Raw genomic sequence first — 14,451 nt, forward strand, 5'->3', positions numbered from 1 at the left:
GTGAGCAGTGCTTACAATGCACCCAAGTAGAAGCACCAGAACAACATAGTTTTATCCTTTCCTATTCTATATTAACATCTCTTAAACAAATATGGATGTACTTTGTATCAAGTAAAGACGATTGAATGATTGTGCACCCAACATAAAGTTATCCAATGTGAGAGTGGTATTCAGATCTCTAAAGCTATATGAGAGACAAAACTCAAATAGAAATTGTAGAGACAGAGAAAGGTTTGGTTGTTTGTTCTACTCAAGGGCAGGTGTTGCAGGTAGCAGACAAAATGCATACAAAGGCACAGAAAATGAAAATTAGATAATCTGATTACATAGAGCTATAAAGAACATGATCATATTCATGCAAAATCATCAAAACAAAAGAGCCAATATCATATGTAAAGTCTGAGATAAGTCTTGTTCCAAAGCATGTATATGCAAATAGATTTTGCTTTTGCACTTAAGGCACTACAGAAAGCACTCTACCCCAACACATGGTCCTCCTTTCGCTGGCTATGACTCTAAATATAATTTAGATAAATGTCTAAAGTTAGCCAAACAGAACTAAACCCCACTTTATCAATGAGATAGACCGAACATACTATTGATGTAATTGTTCCAATCTCTTATTATTAAATTATATGTCAAAATATAGAAAAATTCACAAGAAGATTCCTCCATTGATAATTAACTAATCTGAACTAGGTAAGAACTGTATAATAATCAGCCAGAAACATGCATATTCCACAGTCATTGCAATTATTAAAGTTAATCATATAGGATCAATATAAACTATAAGTTCTCTATAGATGACAGAAAAACAAGAGCTCATATGTTTATTATGTGTTCCCTTATCTTCTACGGTTGAGCTGATGATAATGTACAATGTAATCTATACAATAGCTGCGTCTAACAACCTATTGCCTCATGATGTGTCAAAGAAAATGCTTTACTGTTGTGTCCCCTAGCGATGAGTGTTTAGCATTTCAAATACATTGTATCAGAATTTGAGGTATGAGGAGCTTTACACCCTAGCAAAAATGATTGACTTACAACCAATCTAGGATAAAACGTAACTTCTCGAATGATTTAACAGGTTTTAGTCAAGAAACATTGCAACCTTGTCTTTCAAAGTGCTTTTTTTCTTCGTCAAGGGGACCACTTCTTCTCCAACATGATCATCTTGACTTTGTCTAGTGCACTCATAGGTAAATTCTAAGTTATGTACAACAGATTGCTTTTCTTCCTCCTCGAGGGGTTTGAAACCAAAGTACATCTCCAGAAATTCTTTAGCAGGATTAGCTTGTTGAAAAGTGCTTGTAGTAATTAATTTACCAGGTCGAGTGGAACCACATAGAGTTTCCCTTGAAGAACTAGGTGTTTTTGTGTTCTTGCAACAGGAATCAAGAGCAGTGCCTGGTTCACTTTTAGTTGGAATTTGAGATTTTGATTCACCCTGTCTATTGGATTTTTCTTGCCTCTTCTTGTATTCATGTTCTTTGACATACTGCATGCACATGACAATAGTTTGAATGCTCTATTATGATGACAAAAATGGTGAACATGTTTCGATTTAGATTACTTGAGCAAACTTTCAAAACACACAAATTTTCTCCATCAATCTTAACAGAGAAGAAAATTACCTGTTCTGCTATGGTCATTAAATCATCCACCGTCAACTCCAGATCATTTTCATCATCAGATGCTTGACCTGGAATTACATCAGTACTATCACGTCTATGATCCTCTAAATTTCGGCATTTCTTTCTAGACGACTTACGAGCTTGATCCATTGGTCCATTGCCTTTATTCTTCTTCTTTTGAATGGTACTACCGCTGCTTCCATCACCTTGGCTTGATTTTCTTTTTCTCTTAGCTTCACCCTTTGCATTTAAGTTTGATTTCCTCCTTGAAGCTCCCCTGTTGTGATCTATCTCTGCATTTTCCTTTTCCTTTTGAGTTTTACGATTTCCACCATTCTCTGTAGCTACGTCCCCTTTGTCCACAGAACAAGTAGTTTCACCAACATTGTCAGAGTTACTCACATGATTGGTACCAACCTTCTTCACCATCCATGACGGTAACTGACGTTTAATTCCCTCAACAGAAGTATCCATTCCTATTATCAAAGAGAGAAAGCATTTTTAGGTTACAATCAAGCAGGAACAATAATTGAATCACCGACACAGAATACACCAACTTTCCAGCACACAGCAAGCATGGTGATTTTGTTTTTGAAGATTGTGAAAAACAAAAAATAAGCAAATTTACAGTGAAATTAAGATTTACCCGTGGAATTAGTAGCAAAATAATGTTAACAACTTCAATTTGGGGGAAATAGGGTTTCGCAGAACAGTGTTGTTTGACATTTAAAATAGGTTTCGGAAGGGGCGAAGAAACTCCAAATTAGTAAGAAGTAAAATTTGCACGGAGACAAGGAAAAAAGAGAACGTTGGCTTCACCATACCTTAGAATTTTAGGGTTCCGCTTCGATGCCCAAATGAAGCGTAAGCTGATTGGAACTGTTCAGAGTACAGGGAATTCGGAAGGAAGTGGCGTTACCTGACTAACTGTCAACCGTCAATTGATTCATTGGAAATTGCAATATTTTCATTTTATGTATTTTCAAAAATTATTTGATCATTTATGGCTAATTTTTTTTATATCGGTGTATGCCCAAATGGTATAATCTTTTGCTATACTCACATAATAAAAGTTACATATTTGAGTCTCACTCTTAGTTTAAGAAAAAAAATAAATAAACGAAAGAGTATTATTAGTCCCTCTGATTAATATCTTTTATTGTTATTTATATTAAAATTTGATTAATTGACAAAGTTCTTATTGATTAATTAAATTATTTGCCGATAATTTAATAAATGATAAATAGGTCTATGGTTTTATATCTAAAAAAAATTATTAATTAAATTTAAAAATATGAAAATGTCTCCCACTTTTTAAAATGTAAAAAATTTTAAAATTGCTCATTTCGAACCATTTTTAAATATTAATTTTATATAATAATAAATATTAATAACTGCATGTAAATTTTTAATTTTTTTATAATTATTTTTATCATCAATAAATAAATCTTATTGAGAGGTCATATTAGTTTTATATGAAGTAGATATTAAAAGACAACACAACATAACAACCAATAATTAAGAAAATCAATAATAAAACTTGACTATATTTTTTATTTTGAATAAATGACCATTTGTACCCATGAGAGATGAAAATGCTGATATTTGTACCCATGAAAGCTCGAAACTAATCTTGTACCCATGATAGATGCTGTCCGTGTGACAAAAATGTCCTGACTTGGATCTGAGCTTGGTTCGTGGGTTTCCGAACCTACGTGGCACTCCCAACCCCCTCCCCCCAATCTGAGCCAGCCATTCACCATCATCATCTTCATCTTCTTCACCATCACCATCACCATCACCATAACCTCCATAACCTCCATCACCATCACCTCAGCACCGCCAGCCACCTCCCTTCACCACAACCTCCTGCGACAACCCACACCGCCGCTCCCCTTTCTCTTCTTCTTCCCCTCTTCTCACTTCCGCTGAGCCCAGAAACCACAGCGTCAGCTCCTCCTCTCCACCAAAGCCCAGAGCGGCGGCGGCCACCTTCTCCATTCCTGGGTCTCCTCTCGTCTGCCACCAAACAGCCGCGACACCCAACCTTCTCCGCAGCATCCTTATGGCGTTCCAACCCGTCACCACTCCCCCGTCCGAACCCTAGCTCCGCTTCATCCAACGAAGACACAGATGAAGGCGAAGATGAACGTGACAAGCACGTACTGGTTCCCAAGAAGCCTCAACCGCAAATGGTTTCCAAACCCTCGTCTTCTTCATCTGAAGTCGAATCGGATTCGGAGCCCGAGCCCAAGCCTGAGCCTGAGTCTCAATTGGAAAACGCTAAACCCTCTTCAAAGTTGAAGTCTCAACCTTCGTCTGCTGTCAGCAAGCCAAATCCGGGTCAAAGCGCGCAGCCAAGAACAGTATCGACCACTCGAACCAACCAAAATGTGGGAAGAAGGCACGGGATGATGACGCCGCCAGCTCCGATGAAGAGGATCCAAATAAATCACGTGACAGTCCATATCCATCTTTCAGAAGGTTTTCAGTGAGAAAGATGAGAAGGCTGGGAAGAGTACCCCAAAGAAGGCACTAGTGCCTTTGGATTCAAATGAAGGTAAAAGGATGAGTGAATTGTGTGGGACTGGTTTAGCTTTGACTTCAATGTTGAGGTACGATGGGACTTTTGGTGAGCCTTACGGTGAAGGTTATATTAGAAAGGGAATAGAGTTGCTTGGAGTCTTAGAGAGGGAAGAGATCGAGGCTAGGTGGAGGAAGTTCGAAGATGCTGAAAAAAAAATGTATGCGGAGAGGGGAAGAAGAAGAGAAAGGGGCGCGGCGGTATGGGTTGTTGTCGGAGGTTGTGGTGAAGGGAGGTGGCTGTGGCGGTGCTGAGGTGATGGTGATGAAGGTTATGGAGGTTATGGTGATGGTGATGGTGAAGAAGATGAAGATGATGATGGTGAATGGTTGGCTCAGATTTGGGGGGCGGGTTGGGAGTGCCACGTAGGTTCGGAAACCCACGAACCAAGCTTAGATCCAAGTCAGGGCACTTTTGTCACACGGACAGCATCTATCATGGGTACAAGATTAGTTTCGAACTTTCATGGGTACAAATGTCAGCATTTTCATCTCTCATGGGTAATCAATGATAAAAAGTTGGATAAACTATATTTTTTATTTTTAAAATTTATTAAAAAATTTTAAAAAATTTTAAAATTTTATTTTATTTTAATTTTGTCTTAAAAATTTTTAATTTATGTCCAATTTACTTCTAACAATTAATTTTTTAAAAAATTTACAACCAATTCAATAATAATTTCATAAGAATAAGCTTTAACATAAACAAATCAGACATAGTTATCATGCATTATTATTAAATTGGTCTTAAATATTTTTGAAAATTTATGATTTAATTACTCTGTTAGTCTCTATAATTTTACTAAATTTTTAATTAGGTTCCTATACTTTTTTCTTTTCAATTGGTCCCTACAATACTTTTAATTTTGTAATTAGATCATTTTCATGTCAAAAATGTTAAAATTAACGGAATATTTCTCACAAAATACATGCGTTCAAAGATTTAATTAGGTTTTTAATTATGAATACCTTTAATTTGTAAAGAAATATTCAGTTAACTCTAATATTTTTTCACATTATAAAAAACTTAATTATAAAATTAAAAGCAACATACAGACCAATTGAAAGAAAAAAGTATAAAAATATAATTACAAATTTAGTAAAATTATAAAGACCAATAGAATAATTAAACTAAAATTACAAATAAATTTTTTTTTTGGATAAAATTAAAATAAAATAAAACTTAAAAATATTTTTAAAATTTTTAACAAATTAAAAAATAAAAAACAATACCCATTTGTTTTTTATGTCTTCTCAAAAACTTTACCCTAGAAAGGTTCTATATATACTCCATCAAATCAATTGTCTCTTTTAGTAACCTTAACTTGCAACCCATGCTTCATGTGTAGCACAATATATAGAAACAGTTGGAGTTGGACGCACAGAATATCCTTCCACCACTTGGAAGTGAAAGTTCCACAGCAAAGCAATGGCAATGATCTTCAACTGGATAAGGCTTATTTTTTAGCCCAACAAGATTTGGGGCCTGCATTAAAAGTTATGAACTTGTACGATGGTACGTGTATACTGTTTCCTTTATTCAAGATTTACTACTTTTCACTTTTCAGGCTTAAATTCCAAGCAGTCTTTTCCCCATATTTATTCCATTCTTTCCATTGAGTATATGGAGTAATACACCATAGTATTGACGGAACATGATCTCCATGCAAGTAAATTAGCTTGTTAAGGTCTTCCACCCCTAAAATGAGCAAATCTTCTTTGTCAATTTTAAAGTTCACTCTAATTCCTTCAAGGATCTTGGTTTCAACATTAGGGTGTGTTGAAACAAGCCAGAAAAACCAACATAGACTTGCACTGGATTACATTATCACATGGTCCAATTTGGAGCCATCTTTGCAATTTCCATAACCATTCGTGGAGGATAGCATTTTGTTGAAAGCTTTCTCAATAGCATTTAATTAAAATTGTTTTCGGGCCAAACTGACGTGGCTGTATTTTAAGTATTCATAAATTAAAATCCATTTTCATAACTCATATTACAATCAAAGAATTGTGAGTAAATTATACATTTAATACGATTAGTTGCTACAATGTGATACATTTAATTCAAGGGAACCAATACTTCTACAACATTGCAATCTTGACTTGTCTAGTGAACTCATGGGTAATTTCTAAGTAGAACCACGTAGAGTTTCCCATGAAGAAAACTAGGCGGTATTGTGTTCTTGCAAGAGGAATCAAGAATAGTACCTGGTTCACCGTTAGTTGGAAAATGCGATTTTGATTCATACTGTCCATCGGACTTTTCTTGCCTCTTCTTGTACTCACGATCTTTGACATGCTGCATGCATGCACATGACAATATTTTGAACAACAATGCTAGGAAACTAAGAGGTATCAACAAAAAATTAGCCAAATGTCTCTGGGTGAATCCAAAACCTCTATGTGGATGGTACTTATACTAGACATTAAGATGTTTCTTCTACTAAGTACCAGAATATTTTTTTTTTCATACTAAATGGATGTTCTTTTATATATTTTATAAATTTTTTTATATACTAAGAATTGGGATTGTTGGAAGCAAAGTTCCGTGATCCCCGCTCCTAATTCTCCAATGTATCGTTCATAATTTTAATTTGGGGTGGGAAGCAATTAATATCAAATATTATAAATTAAAAACAAATAAAATTAATTAAATATAATTATAAATTAATTAAATTATTTACTTTTTGGCTAATCACCTCTTGATTCCATGTACTTTTCTGAAATATTTAGGAGCTTGATCCATTGGCTCATTTCCCTTTTTACTTCTTCTTTTGAATAGTATTATCCGCTGCTTTCATCATCTTGCCTTGATTTTCTTTTCCTCTTAGCTTCAACCTTTGCATTTAAGTTTGATTTCCTCTTTGAAGTTCCCCTCTTGTGACCTATCTCTGCATTTTCCTTTTCCTTTTGCTTTTTACCATTTCCACCATTCTTTATAACTATGCCCCCTTTGTCCACACAGGAATTAGTTTCAACAACACTGAGAGTTACATTATTGGTACCAACCATCTTTAATATAGTGTTTTTTCTTTCTTTAAGTCATATATAGATATATACATTAATTGACTATTAGTAGTGAGAATAAACTTTAAAAATCATTCATCTGGAACCATTAATAAATAACTGTTATATTTTTATCTTATCGTTAACTTAAAATCTAATAGTTTAAGCGCACAGGGCTAACACCATCAATAAATAGAGAATTATGTTACCTATTCATCAAAAATCAATTATCAAATCACTCAGCGGTATAAAATATATAATTAAATATAAAATATATATTTAAAAATAAATTAATTAAATATCNNNNACGAATATATATTATTAATTTAATAACTAATTTTTAATGTACACCTAATATTTTAAATAAACAAGTCTTATTAAGTAGTCACACTAGTTGCATGTGAAGTAGCAACCACAAATAGAAAAACAACAAAACATGCGAAGTAGCCATCACAAACAAAAAAACAACACAACGTCAATGATGAAATGTCCCATACTCCATCAACTGCCTCTTTTAGTAACCTTGACTTGCAACCCATGCTTCATGTGTAGCACAATGGAAACACTTGGACACACGGAATTTCCTTCTACCACTTGGAAGTGAAAGTTCCACAGCAAAGCAATGGCAATGATCTTCAACTGGATAAAGCTTATATTTTTGCCCAAACAACTTCTTGGGCCTCCATTAAAAGCCATGAACTTGTATGATGGTACTTGTATATTGATTCCTTTTTCCGAAATCCACCTTTCTGGCTTAAATTCCAAGCAATCTTTTCCCCAAATGTGTTCCATCCTTCCCATTGAGTATATGGAGTAATACACCATAGTATTTGCATCAACACAATCTCCACTTGGAAGTATATCAGATTTGATGGCACATTTGTGCTCAAATGGCACCGGAGGGAAAAGCCTCAGAGCTTCACATATAGCTCCATGTAAGTAAATTAGCTTGTCAAGGTCTTCCACCCCTGAAATGAGCCAATTTTCTTCATTAGTTTTGAAGTTTGATCTGGTTTCTGCAAGGATTTTGGTTTCAACATTAGGGTGAGTTGAAACAAGCCAGAAAAACCAACATAGACTTGCACTAATTGTGTCCCTTCCAGCAGCTAAGAGATTAACTGCAATGTCTCTTAGATACTTGTGATCTACCTGTTCCATTCCACTTTCCTCTACAAGAGCTTTAAGCATGTCAAAGTTTGATTCATCATCTTTGGTGTAGTTGAATCCACTTTTCTCTTCCCGACTGGATGATATACGATCATGGAAGAATTGCTCGACAATTCGAAGGATAGCAATGGAGTCCTTCTCATGTCCAATTTGGAGCCATCTCTGCAACTTCCAGAACCATCTTGGGACCAGATGTCTATAGAGAATTGTATCCTCCATTTTGTTGAAAGCTTTCTCAACAGCAACCTCAGGGAATCGAGTGAGCTTGTTAGGAAGGCAATTGGGATCAAATGCCAACACCATGGAGCAAATACTGTCAAAAGTGAACCTTTGAAAGATGTCTTGCAAGTCCACAATAGTTCTTGATTCTGAAATGTCATTCAGAAGTGGAAGTAGGTAACATTCTAATTTCTTATGAATGACCTTTTTAACAAAGTTCTCAAAGATGTTTTGCTTAAACAATGATTGTAACATGTACCTCTGGTACTTCCACTTGTCTGAATCAGCATTAAAGATTCCATCTCCAAGAATTTCAAAGATCTCATGAAACTCAGAACCTTTGCCGTAGTTGGCAAAGTTCTTACTTGTAATGTGGTGCACGTTCATAGGATCACTAGTGAAGTAAAAGTTGATGTTTGTGAACAAGGGTCCTCTAAACTTAAAAGTACCTCCATAGTATCTTAAAGCTGTGGTCGCATATTCATGAATATTGGAACTATTACATAACACGGCTGGTAGCATTCCAAATAAGGGCAAATTTGGGATAGGTAAGTTTCTATTGATCCTCCAAATGTGGATGGAAAAGAATGAGATGATGGCTGCAAATAAAGCAAAGTAATCTAGGAAGTACATCATGGTGGTTGAAGGAGCTTGATTCTAAGTTGTGTTGAGGTGCAAGAATGGGTGGTTTTTCTCATCAATTTATAGGCACAAAGTTTAGATAACTAGAAGTAAATGATTTAGTAAATAAGGTTTTAAAAATATGCAGTTTGATTAAATTAAGGTTGGATTTGGATTTAACATAAAATGTTTGTAATTTTAGAGTATAGAAGTAGATGACATTTTTTAAGTTAAAAAAATAGAATAATAAGTTTAATTTTAATTACTATCAATGTAAAAATTTTTATATGATTATTCAATTAGATTTATGCATGTATTTAGATGATTAACGGATATAAAAATTAAATTCATATTATATATATATATATATACTCACCTCTAAATAGGGATGTACATGTGCCGGGCCATACCGGATTTGGCTTAATTCAGACCCGACTCAAAATATAGACCGGGTCTAATTTTTGGACTCTAACCCGATACTAAACCCGGTGAAACCTACGCATCTTCGGATCGGGTGAAAACCGGGTCTTTAGCATGTAAAAATCACTTAATCTCTCACCTTTATTTCACAATTCACATAGTAAAATTCACTTAAAAAAATATAACAAGAACCAACCCTTCTCTAAAATTATAGCGTAACCATAATCAATACTAATATTGTCTAACACCAAATATTTAAATCAATACAAATAACACAATATTATGCATTTGTCTAAAGTCTTATGCATTTTAAACATAAAACATTAACTTATAATCTTATAAATGACTAATAACACAAAATATTAATATTTACAATATTTAAATTCTATATAAGAATAGCCATCATCTATTACTAATAACACAAAATATTAATTGTGTATGATGATCGGGCCACCGGGCCGAATTCGGATGACCCGAGCTATGGCCCGGACCCGACCCGAAATAATGACTGGGTCTATCTTTGAGACCCTTACCCGGTCTTAAACCCAATGAAATCACACTAAATTAGCCCCTAAAGCGTTCGGGGCCGGATCGGGTCTTCGGACCGGGTCGGGCCATATGCACCCTTGCCTCTAAAAGTACAATCACATAACTTTTATATATGAATTGCTAACTTTATATCATTATAAGAGAATTAATTTATAATTTTATAGTTAAATGAGGAGTGGTTTTATTATTTTTTTTTTGAAAAAGAAAAAATATAAAGCTTAGAATATTTTGATAAAAGTATAATTATTTTAAAAATATGAGAGTTATTAGAAACAATTAGATATAATTAATTTAAGACAATTGTTCTGAAAATGTTAAAACTTAGAATAGTTTAATAGATTAGCCACTCGTATAAGTTAAAAATGATCCACGCGTCACACTACCTCCTAAAAAAGATCTAGTCAGCTAGTGGAAGCTTTAAAGTAGATTCAAATAAGATGATCCCTCCGAATACAAAGTATAAAAAAAGAGTTAAAAATTTACTCCTTTTCCAAAACATGTCAATTCTTATCCTAATTAATCGCATTATCATACGAATACTTACTTTAATATTGAAGTATCTTTGCAGGTGGCTCTACCCGCCGACCCACCAACAATTGTAGCCGCACTCTTTCTTGTAAAGCTCGCGTACCTCACACCTCTAATTGCTCTCAACCCAACACCCGACCAACACCTACTCCTGAGGAGCAACCGAACACGTGGAATAACAATTAACAGCTGAAATGAATAGATGACTACGCGGTGCAACAAATTATCATACAGTATCTCTTTCTCAATTTATGTTTTGATATTTATTTCATTCATCACTTCCAATGCAAGGGGCGCTTGGTAGAGGAAGAGCAAGACAAGTTCTGCTTTCTGCCTTATTGGGAATTGAGAGGAGTTAAAGGAATCAGGAATTGAGAGAATATAAAACATGGTAACAACAAAGACCTTGAGAAAGATTACTAGATGAAGACAGTAAATATGTGAAAAGAGATTTGGATAATAGTATTTTGTTTTTAATCTGTAAAATATATATTATTAAATCAAATTTAGAATAACTACTTCACTTAAACTTTTAGATGTATATTAATTGGAAAGTTAAAATATGATTTAAACTTTTCAAAGACAAACTTCTTATAAATCTACCTATTAAGTGAACATATATAATCAGGAGAATAACATAACTCAATACAAATGACTAAAGTTCTAATACGACAAATGCTAATGCAATTTAGAAAAATAAGAAATGTAGTGTTTTCTGAAAACAATTAGCAGAAAGTGTAAAACACCTATGATTTATAAAGGAAAACAGGTTTGAGATTGAAAACAGATAGAGAAACGTAATCTGGAAATGTTTAGTATTGAAAGGAATGATTGATACAACTACAAGACAAGCTATTTATAGAAAGAGCTCTTAACAGAAAACAGAATTGCAACAAGAATTCTCTTATTGACTATTTCTGGAAACTAACTCAGGAACCAATCTTAAAACAACACAATCATCTTGATTTAATCTTGATATATTATCCTATATACTCTGTTACCTTATTTAGTAAAGAGCATCTATCTATCTATCTATCTAAAAACGGATTATACTATGTAGTTGTGTACACTAAAATCAACTATTAGTATAAAATACATATTAAAATATAAATACACATTAAAAATAAATTAAATTACACATATATTTATTCATAAATACATTAATAACTAATTTTTGTGTACAAATAATATTTTTGTACAAAAATTAATACTAATATTGTCACAAAATAAGAAGTTGACAACTTAACATTCTACCATTCTATAATTTTGTCACATAAGTATTATTATAGAGGTGTCTATTTTTTCTTTACATTACCATTTAAATTTCTTTTCTGTCTATAATATTTTTAAAAACGGTTAGAATTGCATTATTTTTTTCGGTAATTATAATCACTATTTCTCATTCATTACTATCATAACTCATTATTATTAACTACACATAATATATTCTATCATTCACTCGTTCTCAAATCATTGTCATAGAATTCATTCTCTTATTCTTATACTCACTTTTTTTACTCAGATTTACTATATAAATCAATATCTATTTCATATTTTTTAATCTTTTATAGATAATCTCATGTCTCTTCTTTTATCTTTTTTTTTATTCTTGCTAATATTTTACACATTATTTTTAATAAATTTTTTTAATAAATTTATTTAAATTATACCACAAATCCTCCTTCTAAAATATACACAATTTTTTTCCAAAATATTTATGAGTTATAAAAAATGGACGATAGAGTATTATATGAAATTTGATATAAAAAAATTTTATATACCTAAAACCACACTAAATCGAACTTACTGTATTTGATTTATTTACTTTATGCCATTGCTTATAAATTAAATTTACACGATTCAATTTACTAGTATCGAACTACATTCGTTGGTAAATCGAGTTAAGTAATGTTGATTTACCCCAATTTCTACTAATTCTAATCTTGTCAATTAGATTTAGTAGCTAATTCGAATTCTATCCATTCTATTCATATAAAAATATGCATGAGGACATGCACATAACATTTTTTGATTTGAGACTTTCACGTAATTTTGAGATATGTTTGATTTATATATACGTTTTACCTTATAAAATACTATGAAAAAAATTATGTAACGAATAAAATTATTATTTATTAATGTTTTTAAATTTATATATTCATCTAAATTAAATTTGACGCAAAATGCAAGTCTGAAGCTAGTTTAAAGATAAACCCATTAACATCATCTATCTTTTTCTTATTTTTCCCCTGACTTTTTTCCTGACCATTTTTTTGGTATCATCAATAAATATGTCATGTTAATTAAGAGGTCATACTAGTTGCATGTAAAGTAGCAATCACAAATTAAAAACAACACAACAACCAACAATCAGAAAAATCAATGATACTGATCATGCTTCCATCAATTGGCTCTTTTAAGTAACCTTGCAAGTTGCAACCCATGTTTCGTGTGTGAACACTTTGACACACACAACGACCTTCCAAAGCAAAGCAATGGCAATTATCTTCATTTCAGTGAAGCTTATATTTTTTTTATATAAACTTATATGATGGTATATGCTCCCTTCTTCCCAAATCCACATTTCTGGTTAAAATTTCACGTAATCATGGTTAAAATTTATGATAATAAACAAAACTAAATTTGATATTCAGATATTGTTTATTATTTCATGCTGTTTATATACAACAAGAAATATCGGACTAAATAAATATATGAAATCAATACAAAATATACTTAAATACTATATTAATATATATGCATTAACATGAATAGTAACTGTATCAGATTTAATGGTACACTTGTGCTCCAATTGAACCGGAGGGAAAAGCCTCAATGTTTCACATATTGCTCCATGCATGTAAAGTTGTAATCTAGTGAGCCAATTTTTTCATTGGTTTTAAAGTTTAATTTGCTTTTATTTTTTCAAAGATCTTGATTTCAACACGAGGGTAAGCTGAAACAAGCCAAAAGAACCAACAAGACCTGCACTAATTGTGTGAACCTGCTGCCAAGAGATTTAATTGCACTGTATCTTAGCTTTACAGGAAAATTGTGTTTGATAGATGAAACATAGACAGAAACATTGTGTTCAAAGACACTAAATTAATATATTTTTATATCTATCATGATAAAAAAGACACAAAAATACTAACAAAGACACAACTTATTCTTTATTTTTTCTTTTATTATTTTTGTTAATTTTTTATAATTATATTTTTTCTCAAATTTTTTAGATAACAAAAATGAGAATAAATTTTATTTTTATAATTTATTCAAATTTATCAACAAATAAAATACAATAATACAAAATTTTATATCTTTATCTTTTATATCTTATTCTCAATATCTTATTTGGTCATATTCTCAAAAACAAACACAAACCTTCTAGATTTGTAATCTATTATTTGCTCTATTCCACTTTCCTCCTCCACAAGAGCTTTAAGCATGTCAAAGTTTGATCCAATTTGGAGTGCTTCTCCTGTCCAAATTTAGAGGCATTTTGCAACTTCCAAATGTCAAAGTGAGTTTGTTGGGATTTAGGAAGGCAATTGGGATCAAATGCCACATTACTCGAGCAAATAATGCTTTCAAAAGTGACCCTCTAGAAAATGTCTTGCAAGTCCACAATGAAATTAAAGTAGGAATCCTCTTAAATTACAGTTTAACGAGAATTGATTTAATTTGTTTATAATTTAATATTTATATTTTTGTATGT

At 32.5% G+C, this 14,451-nt stretch overlaps 2 protein-coding genes across 3 annotated transcripts; both read right to left on the reverse strand.

Moving 5' to 3' along the window:
• Positions 699–2,619, reverse strand: LOC107628743. Of its 2 annotated transcripts, none has more exons than XM_016331327.2 (3): positions 2,462–2,619; positions 1,638–2,113; positions 699–1,501 (listed from the first exon to the last, which is right to left on the reverse strand). In XM_016331327.2, the coding sequence occupies exons 2-3, from the start codon at positions 2,109–2,111 to the stop codon at positions 1,094–1,096; spliced, it is 882 nt and encodes a 293-aa protein (XP_016186813.1). In that variant the 5' UTR covers positions 2,112–2,113; positions 2,462–2,619; the 3' UTR covers positions 699–1,093. The 2 variants fall into 2 exon arrangements, with proteins under 2 accessions (XP_016186813.1, XP_020973700.1); XM_021118041.1 differs by lacking the exon at positions 2,462–2,619 and adding an exon at positions 2,284–2,439.
• On the reverse strand, positions 7,638–9,396 carry LOC107632246 (alkane hydroxylase MAH1-like). The gene has a single exon (XM_016335949.2). The coding sequence runs from the start codon at positions 9,249–9,251 to the stop codon at positions 7,731–7,733; it is 1,521 nt and encodes a 506-aa protein (XP_016191435.1). The 5' UTR covers positions 9,252–9,396; the 3' UTR covers positions 7,638–7,730.

This window comes from Arachis ipaensis, chromosome B03, assembly GCF_000816755.2.
Source record: "Arachis ipaensis cultivar K30076 chromosome B03, Araip1.1, whole genome shotgun sequence".
NCBI lineage: Eukaryota > Viridiplantae > Streptophyta > Magnoliopsida > Fabales > Fabaceae > Arachis > Arachis ipaensis.

Bases quoted from the DNA above. Each gene is read 5' to 3' on its own strand.
- LOC107628743 (XM_016331327.2), bottom strand. From the start codon at position 2,111: ATGGATACTTCTGTTGAGGGAATTAAACGTCAGTTACCGTCATGGATG. The intron at 1,502-1,637 runs GTAATTTTCTTC...ATGTGCATGCAG, and splicing joins TAATGACCATAGCAGAACAG to TATGTCAAAGAACATGAATA.
- LOC107632246 (XM_016335949.2), bottom strand. From the start codon at position 9,251: ATGATGTACTTCCTAGATTACTTTGCTTTATTTGCAGCCATCATCTCA.